Source organism: Cupressus sempervirens, chromosome 3 (assembly GCF_028749045.1).
Source record: "Cupressus sempervirens isolate cs-2001-9-10 chromosome 3, ASM2874904v1, whole genome shotgun sequence".
In the NCBI taxonomy this organism is placed as follows: Eukaryota; Viridiplantae; Streptophyta; class Pinopsida; order Cupressales; family Cupressaceae; genus Cupressus; species Cupressus sempervirens.
This window is the reverse complement of record NC_143120.1, coordinates 928,935,624-928,947,093: the sequence shown is the minus strand read 5'-3', so window position 1 is coordinate 928,947,093 and position 11,470 is coordinate 928,935,624. Positions and strand designations below refer to the sequence as shown.

The 11,470-nt window shown below is 35.2% G+C and overlaps 1 protein-coding gene across 2 annotated transcripts; it reads left to right on the top strand.

Moving 5' to 3' along the window:
* Nucleotides 1–3,464: 3,464 nt before the first annotated feature.
* LOC149569790 (Protein kinase superfamily protein) lies at nucleotides 3,465–8,308 on the top strand. Of its 2 annotated transcripts, XM_089822510.1 has the most exons (8): nucleotides 3,465–3,579; nucleotides 3,694–4,143; nucleotides 5,541–5,662; nucleotides 5,772–5,967; nucleotides 6,654–6,771; nucleotides 6,878–6,925; nucleotides 7,334–7,434; nucleotides 7,860–8,308. In XM_089822510.1, exons 2-8 carry the CDS (start codon nucleotides 3,784–3,786, stop codon nucleotides 7,953–7,955), a joined length of 1,041 nt encoding a protein of 346 aa, XP_089678636.1. In that variant the 5' UTR covers nucleotides 3,465–3,579; nucleotides 3,694–3,783; the 3' UTR covers nucleotides 7,956–8,308. The 2 variants fall into 2 exon arrangements, with proteins under 2 accessions (XP_089678636.1, XP_089678635.1); XM_089822509.1 differs by lacking the exon at nucleotides 3,465–3,579 and having other exon boundaries at nucleotides 3,675–4,143.
* Nucleotides 8,309–11,470: the final 3,162 nt, after the last annotated feature.

Genomic DNA, 11,470 nt, shown 5'->3' with positions numbered 1-11,470 from the left:
TCCCACTAAACATAGCTCTAGAAAATGCATATTTATTGATACTAGATCAGATGACGAATGTACATTTATATTAAAGCCTCAACATCAATTGGACAAAGAAGACGACAACTCAGAAAATGCCATGTGCAAATCTCTCATTGACTACTATCTACGATGTCCTCAAGCACTTGCTACTATATGTTTAGTAGAATTCATGTCCAAATATGAAAAAGATGGAAGCAAAATTGAACCTAGAACTAAACCAAATATCATACGATTTGTGAACTTCAACAAACATTTCGACCTCAAAAACTATTGTAGAGAACAATTATTGTTGTATGTACCATTCATTCTAATTGAACAGACACTAAAACAAAATCATGACTCTTGGGAACAAGCCTTTTTGCACAATGAAAAAATAGTTCAGATCAATCGAACAAAGTTTTCATACAACACAAACTCCACATTGGGTGACATAGACAAGGCTATAGAAGAGTTAAATCAAAATGATGATACCAAAGAAAACATGAACACAAAATCTAAAACTAGTGAACCAAATGAGGAGTACGATATTCAAGATGATATTAAGACTAGACTACATCACAACCCTAACAATATCATACCAAAAGCATTTGAGATTGGACATCTCCTGCAAATTATGCAAAATAACGAGTACTACAGGTTAAGAAGAATGTTAAATAGAGAACAACAAGCAATTGTTAAGGATGTTGTCATGAAAAAGCTAAACAACATAAAAACTCCACTACATTTGTTCTTGATAGGAGGTGCAGGGACTGGAAAGACATTTACTGCAATAACAATCTTCCAAGCTCTGATCTAAATATACAATAGTTGCATTGACAGTGATCCAGATAAACCTAAAGGCCTAATAACTACATATACAAGAAAAGCAGCATACAATGTAGGTGGAACTACCTTGCATTCAGCTTTCCACATACCTTTCAACAAATCTGAATTTGTTCTCCTAAGTACATAAACCCCCGATGCAATGTCCAAAAACTACAATCAACTACACATTCTTCTCATTGACGAGATCTCATTGGTTCTACATTTTTACGCACGTTGATAAACGATTACGTGATATAATGCAATTACCAAGCTCATACTTTGGCAGCCTTGATACAATCTTTTGCGGAGATTTATATCAAGCACTTCCTGTACTTGACAATGTTGTTTTTGAAACAAAACCAACTGCATCTGAGCTCATGCCTTATAATTTCTGGAAACAAAATGTCCAATGCTACTCACTAACCACTACAATGCGACAGAGGGATGAAAAATTTATCTCCATCCTCAATAGAATACAACTAGGACATCAAACAAATGACGACATAGAATACCTCAACCACAGCTGCCTACGCCTCCCACCAATTGATCCAACTTTTCCCTACCTATTCTACAAGAGGAAAGATGCTGACGCACACAATTCTAATATGCTTTCAATAATTCCAAGTGAACAAAGAAGATGATAATTACAATGCAATGTGATTATATACCCATGCAATAACTCTGCCAGCAAAAATAATCATTAAGCCAAATATTCTCGTAGAAATTTCAAGAGGCAACTACAACACATAAGATGATCTTGTAAATGGGTCAGATGGCATCTTCAAAGGATATAGCATGCATCAAAATTTAGACATAGTTTGGATACAATTTAACAACTCAATAGTTGGATAACAACAAAGAAATAAAATGTCCCAATACTATATTGAAGGTATTCAAAAAGATTGGGTTCCCATACTGCGAGTTGCAAAGCCCATCCCAAAAATATTAATATCTGGGACGATAAGAATTAGAAAACAATTTCTCGTACAAATAGCCTGTGCTAGAACAATACATCGAGCACAAGGACTCGCAATGAAAGCTCTAGCATTTGATCCAACTGGCATAACACAACATGGCCTAACATATACAACTCTTTCAAGAACAAGAACAATAGACTCCTTATTTCCTCTGAAATCTTTAACAGCTAAAAACTTTAGAGTTCAAGAAGTAGTCCACCTTGAAATGTTTTGTCTCCAAACGAGTGCCAAATGGCACATTCAAGACCACTTCAATTGTTCCAAGTATGCTTCACACATATAGTTATGTACATTAAACACACACAACTTCAAAGCCCACAAAGATGACATTCTAAATGAGTATGACATCATGTGCTTACAAGAAATGCATTTCTGCAACTTGGCTACTAATTTTTGTTTGCCAAACTATAACAATTACTCATGCTATCAAATAAATGGTGTAACAATCTTCACTAGAAATAATCTCCAAATTACAAATACAAACCAACATGCCTCAACAAATATTGAAGCCATAACAATCACTTTACATCATTTAACCAATGAACTCAACATCACTAATCTGTACGCAAGACCCCACACACCAATTACAGAGATAAAAGCCATCTTGACTGAAATAGTGACATACTCCAACACACAAAGTTTACATTCTAGGTGACTTCAATCTAGATATGTCCAAGCAGAACTCAACAACAATGATACTTACAAAACACATGAACAAATACAACATTCAATTCATCTTAAACCAATCACACACTATAGGCAAGTCGCTAAGTGACCACATTTGGACAAATTCAGCAGCAAATACTTGTCTCATTTACAAAACTGAGGCATACTGGTCAAACCACTTGACGACTTTTATAAATCTCTCCATGCCTTAACTCTATGTGGTCTAACCCTGCAACAACAACGAACCAAGTCAACCGACAACTGGACCAATCAGAACCAAAGCACGATCAACTATCAAATGCCCTAATAATGTTACAAAATGTGCAGGAAGCATTTTCCGTAGCAGCTCATACAATTATCTACCAACAACAATCTCCAAAGACAAATGCATATTGACATATCGTCCAAATTTTCCCAGTTTTGCACTTTTGCCAACACCAATATGCAACAAGTTTATCTCACCATTGAAACAAATATATTACATCTATATCATACCTCTCCGCTGTTTTATGTACATGGCCATCAATGTATCTAAACTATGCTAAATACATTGCTATCAATACTATCTGCCACACACGGCAGGAACTACGACGCTACGCGTCTCTTGTTTGAAGATAATGCACATTTATTAATATCTCATATGGATGGGGGTTTAGGAAAATAATTCTAAATGGGGCACACCGTCAACGTTTAAAATGAAAAAATCTTCACTCCAATACCTTAACCGTTAAGGAACCTAAAGAGGACCTTATCTTCCTCTCGTTTAATATCTTCCATCACATTGGTAAATGGCACCCAAAATTAAGTAATTAAAGAATATTGGATACAATATTGACTGCCATGAAAACGTTTTTCGCACCATCAACGCGCAAATAAAATAATATTAAATTACCGGTCAACTGTCGAAGGAATCCCGTGTTCACCGTCCACCGTCCGATTTCAAGATGCTCCCTCTTTAATTCTATATCACACCTTAACAAAACTTTTAAAATCATCGCCGAATAAGGAAAAAGTCCAGGAAGATCATCCATCTCCACACTTTACCGTATGAACACAATCTAGAAAATATCCAGCCCGCATTCCGCATCTCCTGTGCTTTTTAAATTCCGTATGCTGCTCAAAAGACCATCCTTTTCGGTTTTAATAATACCAAACTGACCCAGTTTTGTCTTATAAATCCTTGTGCCTATTGTTTAAAAATTCGTCATAAATTTTTTTGCAGATTGATTGTTTTCTCTGGTTTGGTTTTTGAATCTCGAGGTGAACGAGCTCTACTTTCTTTCTGCTGAAGCAATTGGGTATTGAAGATTCCATGGCCTCTGTAGAATGCGTGAATCCAATGGAGTATGTTGAGTTAACTTTACCTAGTGAAGCTGCGAGCCTATTGCATGCATTGGCTTTGAATTGGGGGGATGTTGTGGATGCAAAGAAATTGGAAATTAATCCTCTGAAGGGAGCCATGACGAATGAGGTGTTTGAGTGCATTTGGAAGACCAGAAAGGGGAAGAAGCCCCGGAAGGCGCTTGTGAGAATTTATGGGGAGGGAGTGGATTTGTTTTTTGACAGGGAGGATGAGATTAAGACTTTTGAGTGCATGTCCAGGCTTGGACAAGGCCCCAGGCTTCTGGGCCGTTTTCCCAGTGGAAGAATCGAGGAGTTTCTGCATGCAAGGGTAATTATGCATTCAATGTTTCTGCTTTTGAATTTCCAGCGTGAATTTCCATGCTCTGTTTTAGTCTGGTTTAGGTTAATTAGATCTTCTTCTTTTTCCTAAATGACATGCAGCAGTATATGTGGGTGGTGTGATTTTTTTTGCTTCACCTATACGTTTTGTTTAATCTGTCTTGTAGCCGTGATTTTTGGTGTTTATCCGATAAATTTGTAGGTCGTTTTATACCAATTAGGATATTTGTGTTGCCACTCATGAGTTTATAACTTTTATGCTCAACTGATCGAGGGTTCTTTCTTGAACCTTTTTTCTTCCGGCTTTCTGGTTATTTCAGTTCTAGTTCTTGAGATGGTTGCCCTTAATTTGGTTACGAGCCATTTGGGAGAGACTGAATCACTTTACCACTAGAACACATCCCCTGCACATTTTTACTTCTTCTGCATCTCAAAGAAAATACCATTTTTAGAGTCTGTTCAATCCCTTCGGGAGTGAATTCTTGATTGGAACTGTATTTTCATATTTGGAAAAATAGAATAGGTCAAAATTCCCAAGTAGAGCGTTTCTCTTCCCTTATTGAATAATTTGCCTTGTACGATCTGACTGCACGACCAAGATTTTATGCAAATTAAGCCTTCTTGCAAATCCACTAGCATGTCACATATTAGATAACATCTTCTGACAGTTCCACTTTAGGTTATCTTGGACAAGATATTTACCATCCAGCCTAATTGAGCCGCTGAGTGATTGTTTGCTTAAGAGCAGAGATGTTTTGCAATCAATAAAGGCCTCGACAACCACAAAAGCCATCTCTCCTAAGTGTTCATTACCATATGAGTTTTGAAACATATATTTCTGATCCAGGGTTTCTCTGCTTTTATCTGATCTTGCCAATGCCTATACTTCATGTTTCTCTACCATTTATTTTTCTGAGAGGGCTTGTTGAACCTTTAGTTCACATAATCAAATTCTCCATATCTAGTTTGTGACTCATGCAGGAAGAAATGGTGCATTGTTAACATGATCAAATGATGAATAGGGTCGTTGTACTCATATTGACCTTCAGAACACATCACATATACTTATGTGTGCTACTACTAGATGTCACCAGTTTTTAGATATACATTTTTCAATTAAATTAGAACTGAACTAGCTTATTTTAATCACAAGTTTTCTCACCAAGCTTAACCTCTCTTTTCCAAAACTTCATAAAATTGACCATTTTCTTGTTGTTGTAGCTTTCTTCTACCAAAGCACTGAAAAATGAGCCAAAAATATGTTCATCACCGTTGCTGTTTACCCTGTTGGCCATCTTTGTCTGATGAGTAATTAAGCCATTGCATGTGCAATTCTTTTGATCAAACTATCTGCAATCTGACCTTTAACTTTGTATTGGCATTCAGACACTCTCAGCAGCTGATTTAAGAAATCCTGAAATATCAGCTCGAATTGCAGTGAAGTTGAGGGAATTTCATCAACTTGATGTACCAGGCTCTCGAGAACCAGTGCTCTGGAAACGCCTTAGGTTTGTTGCTATGCTGTGTTCCAATTGTTCTATTGAATTTTCCTTCCTGCAGTTTTTGGATGTCGACACCAATGGTCCCAAATTACTTTTTTATTTGGTTTCAAAACAGGCAGTGGCATAGTACGGCAATGGATTTGTGCCCAAAAAGTGAGGCGGTTGAATTCCAACTTGATGGCATGGAAGAGGACATAAATAATCTGGAGAAGTTTATATCAAGGAAGGATCAGCGAATTGGATTTTGCCACAATGACTTACAATATGGCAACATTATGATGGATGAAGAAGACAAATCTGTGACTATAATTGTGAGTATTCTACACCTCGAAATGCATAACATGTTTTATCTTCTTAGGTAGCTTCCATGTTGGATGTTGAAAATATGGTGGGTGAGGGGATGTGATATGTTTAAGATAAGATGTGTTGCACATCTATTTGATTTTTACTCCTATACAGGTGATCTGTACACTGGTTTCTGATGATATGTTTATAGACCGATGTTCAAGAAAGCAAACATACTTTTCTAATTAAGAATGGGGTGAAACTGAACAATTAGTAGTATGGTCATATGTATGTAATTTGAGAGGATAAAGTGTCTTTAACAATGGTAGTCATCATTTGATTTTCTGACGTACAATCAGAGCTGAGATTACATGATAAATATATACATGTAGGAGGGCGCGTCGTTAGTTTTAGTTTCCCTTATAGTCTGAATGTTGTGCAGTGGTCTCTAACATCTATGAATTGGAGATGGAACCAATACTTAATTCGCTCTCATCAGAGAGAAAGCTGCAGCCTTTTTGCACTGTAAGAGTAGGACAGCAGGTGAACTATAAGTGATTTGGTCACATGATATTTGAGAGGATACAGTGTTAAACAATGATTGCATAGAGTTTTTATTTTCAGATATGCTGCTTGTAGCAAAGATATCTAAAGCTGCTCTTACATTTTGCTGGTGTTTTGAAGGTTCTTACGTGTTGTAAATCCAATGCAGGATTATGAATATGCAAGCTATAATCCAGTGGCATTTGACATAGCCAACCATTTCTGTGAGATGGCTGCAAATTACCATAGTGACACTCCTCATTTACTGGACTATAGCAAGTATCCAGGTATTTCTTCAAACATAAAGTTTATTTTTAACATATTCCAATGACAAATATTGAATGGGCCATTGTTTTAAGAATTTTAATGATGACTCATTTTAAATTTCAACAGGTTTTGAAGAGCGTCAAAGATTTGTGAGGGCATATTTAAGTTGGCATGGTGAGCCATCTGCTCCTTTTCTCTTTTGTAGTGGCATGTTGTGATTGTAGTATTACTATTTCCATCATATGTGGGGTATGTGTTTTACTAGTTGCATTGTACTTTTGTTCCAAGAATATGAATCAGAGTTTGATCATCTGAATTTTAAAACTTCAATGGATGGTCCAATATTCCAACCATGAAATTGACTCCATTATGTTGCGGGTTAGATTTGCATTTTTGTTATAATGAGGCTAGTTTACAAACTCTATTCATCATTTGTTCCCAACCAAGCAATGGTACGAACACAATTGGCTTAGCTCTAAATCATGGTGAGCAGATGCACCAGCACAATGCCTCACCAGTAAGGGAGGATGCACCAGCTTCCATTATACAAAGTTGCTAACTATTTGTTTTAATGTCACTTAGGTGAAGAAGTGAATGACTCAGAAGTTGAACAGCTTCTGGAAGATGCTGAGATGTATGCTCTTGCAAGTCATATTATTTGGGGCCTCTGGGGTATAATATCGGTATGTTTTTCTCTCAATGTTTTAATGCTAAAGAGCATAGGCATTGGACATTTCTCTGCTTATAGATTTGAGGCATTTGGCTAATGAACTTGAATATATTCGATTTACTAAAAGATCTTGAAATCAAGTTTTGTATTTGACAAGCAATTTTCCTTTGTTATTCCTGTTTTTCCATATTGGCATTTTTGTTTTTATTTTTTCTCTCTCAGTTATATAAATTTTATGTCTTGTTTATAGGTGTGAAAATAAATTTCCTTTTTTTATCAAGAATTTGAGGGGAAATTGTTGGATTACAAATAGTTTGTTAAGTCTATCACATTTTTTTATGTTGTATGTGAAAAAACTAGACAACCTTCTTTTGCATATAATTTTTTGCTGTCAAATGATGCTGATACTCTTTCAACTGGGTTCTTTTGTTTCTGCAGGATCATGTGAATGACATTGATTTTGATTATATAGATTATGCGAGACAGAGGTTTCAGCAATACAACTTATTGAAGCATTTGCAATTTAATGTTTGAACCACCAAACTTTTCTCAGAGAACCAGATATCTCAGCAGTGCTGCTAATGGAAGAATATGTGCGCATTATTATATTTGTGGCTTGATAAATCCAAATCCAGTTACAATTGGATTTGTCAAAATGTGTCATTTATATTAGTACTATGAGCTTGTCAAAATGTGTCATTTATATTAGTACTATGAGCATGTATGCTGTGAACTAAGGACATGCCATGTCATCATGGACATTGTTGTATATGTGGAAACGTCAGTTCTTGGCATACATGCAATTATAGATTACTCAGCACTGTTGAATCATAATGGATGTAAAATTAATAAAATAATATTAATGTATTAAGTCCCCATTAAAGGCATTTCACATAGCAATAATATTCTTGCTTGCATAAATGCAAAGTTACCAATTATTTTAATGGTTAAGGCTCCAATATGTTCAAAATGCACCAATGCTTTCTCATTGGGTTGATTACTCCCTCTGGTTGTGAATTGGTTTTATTTTATCTTACAATGGAATATTCTTTAAAAGATGAATTATAACAAGAGCTGCGTTGAGAACCTAGTTATTTGGAGTGATGCAAAGAAAGCGAAATACCCGTCCCGCTCAAACAAAGTTAACAAGGTTAAACAAAGCTCCAAAAAAATTTACTTGCAAAAAAACAAATTACCACATTCTGGGAGAGAGGTAGGCCCGAGTTTGATTGCACTGGGCAGCAATTTTTTGCTTTCAAAAACTCTTGAATTTTGTGGTAAACGTGGTTGCATTGGGTAACAATTTACTCCTGTTGAAACCTCAATTTTTTTTGGTAAAGGTAGTTGTGTTTCACTCATATTCCAAATACATTATGTATATAAAAGACAAGTTTGTCAAATGTCATTGCTGGAAGATTCCACCTACCTCCATTGTATATTTAGAATTATAATCATGTAAAGGCCAGGAGTCAAGTGATCTTATCATATTCTGAACCATATGCCCTGCCTTTCAGCAAACAGACTAGTCTTACCCCTATAGAATTTTGAATTTATTTATAATTTAAAATCTCTTATAATTGGTTGCATTTTAAATGATCACTTTATCATGTCAAGTTATTACATGCTAAGTTTTTAAAATATAAAAATTTGGAGTGCCTCTAAAAATATTAAGGTCGAGGCTGTGAAAGTAAGTAGGAATCTGCATGTGGAGGTATTCATGACACATCATAATCAGAAAATAAACACAAATCACTTCGCTCCAAACATTCAAAAAGTCTTTGTTTTCTCCATCCAAACAGTGCTTACGTAAACAATTCATATCTTGATGGAAACCCGTATTGACAAATCTATGCAAAGACAGGTCGGATACTTTTAATAAAGTTTCTTGTCGCAGATATTCAAACTCTGTGGGCCAATGATAGAAAATTCTAGCCATAAACGAAAGAAGCTGCCGTGGATGATCCAAATTAATTGGGTTCTTTGAATGGTTAAGATGTGCGACTTTTTTACAGGAGACATTTTGGGGCAAAAGCACTTGATTACCATTGAAGCTTTTCTGTCCTCACATGTAGATATTTTGCTGATGTCAACCATTAAATCAATGGAGATTGCAAATAACCACGTCAATTTTGCTGATGGGTTGTAAGATCTTTTACTGATTGAATTATACAGATAACTAAAATTGCAAATAGAAGAACGACTAAACTTTTGACAAATAGCTTAAGATGACAATTAAATGAATGTACTTAACGCCTAACATTTGGATTAATAGCTTAAGATACCCAATTAAATGAATTTACTTTTAACAATTTATAATCAAGCAGTAGTGGACAAAAGGATATTAGTTATGGTGAGACGTATGGACAGAGGTGTGTGAGACCCACACCGCATAACTCTTTCAAAGTTCTACACAAGTGCTGGTCCTATAGTAAGGTGGCATTAAAGCTGCTCCAGAATACATAGCTGGATTAATTTGGTTGTTTCCAACGCACCAATAAATGTAGGGAAAATAATAGTAAAGTAGTATAATATAGAATCTAAGATAATAATAGAGGGAAAGAGAACATATTGGTTTCTTAAAAGAATGAGAGGGTAATTTTTTTTAATGTTTTTTTGTGTCAGCTAAACATTTAAACATGATTCATAAGGGGGTGGCACCATACGCCTTTTTTATGTATTACTTTTTGATCTGAGCTATGAACTGGTAATGTGACAAATTAGGTAAAGATAGAGAATATATTGATTTTTTAAAAGAATAAGAAAGTAAATTTTTTAATTTTTTGTGTCAGCTAAACATTTAAACATGATTGATAAGGATGGCACAATATGTCTTCCCTCTTATGTATTACTTTTGATATGAGCTATGAATTGGTAAGGTGACAAATTGAGCAAAGATCTAAGCTATGAAATGGTCAACACATGAGGAACCTCATCCATAGTTAATAAAGCTGAGGTTCCAATATACAAGTATATACTAGCCAAGGTACAAGGAACAAAAACAAAAGATCATATTGTATCATGTGAATATATATTTTATAAATGGTTTTATAATTTGTAAGTAGTATGAATGTTTTAAAATTATGAATAAAAATAAAAATCTATATATGCATCCAAGATTTTGGACATATATTTAGATCTTATATAAGGAAAGAGATCCACAGAGTTCAATGATCGTAAGGGTTTTGTGAGTGATAGTCTCAAATTACTGCTTTTGAAAAGTTTGAAAAAATGATAACATATGTACTAATTCATTTTTTAGCTTTCTTGGTTGCTGATTGATCCATTTGTGCCAAAAGTACTATTTTTTTGGTGAGGGCTATTGGGGGGTGAATATAATGCGTATTGTGCGAGTGTTTTAAAATAGCACTTTTTGACTGCTCCACACTCCATGACCTCTACAGAGAGATCTATAAATGCCCAATTGTTGAAACCTTGGGTTTAAGCTCTTGAGTCACATGCAGAGGTACAATGAAAAAATTGGCATAATTCAACTTATAATTTAGGAGATCTAGGTGTGTGAAGTCAAATTTTTAAAAACATCTCCTACTTATTAAATGATGAGCTTAAGGGGCTTTCTAATGAACGGATCGTAAGGCACAACACTTGGTGAAGGTTTTGCAAATGGGGTTGCAAGTGGAGTGAGTTTAACTATGGAGGAAACTCTGTAGTTAAGCGCGCTCGAGTTGGTGTAATGATGGGTGACCTTTTGGGAAGTCCCGATGCTTCTCCTTTGTGAGCATCACCTAAATCCAATGAGTGCTAAGTGTTCCAAAAACTACATAGTTAAATCTTGATACCAATATCATAATTTGACTTGCTATGGAAAAAAATATCTCCTGCTTATCAGTTTGCATATTATTTGTTGCAAATAAAATTCAGAATATAAAATTTAGGCAAATAACAAGAAGTAGAATAAAAGGGGTGAAGAATATTAGAAAAATAGAACAACAAAAACAAAACAGAGAACGAAAGAACTTCTAGCTTAATTTAATTGAATAATAGATGCATTTTATTCAATAGCTTGATCCGCAAACATTCCTAAATGACTC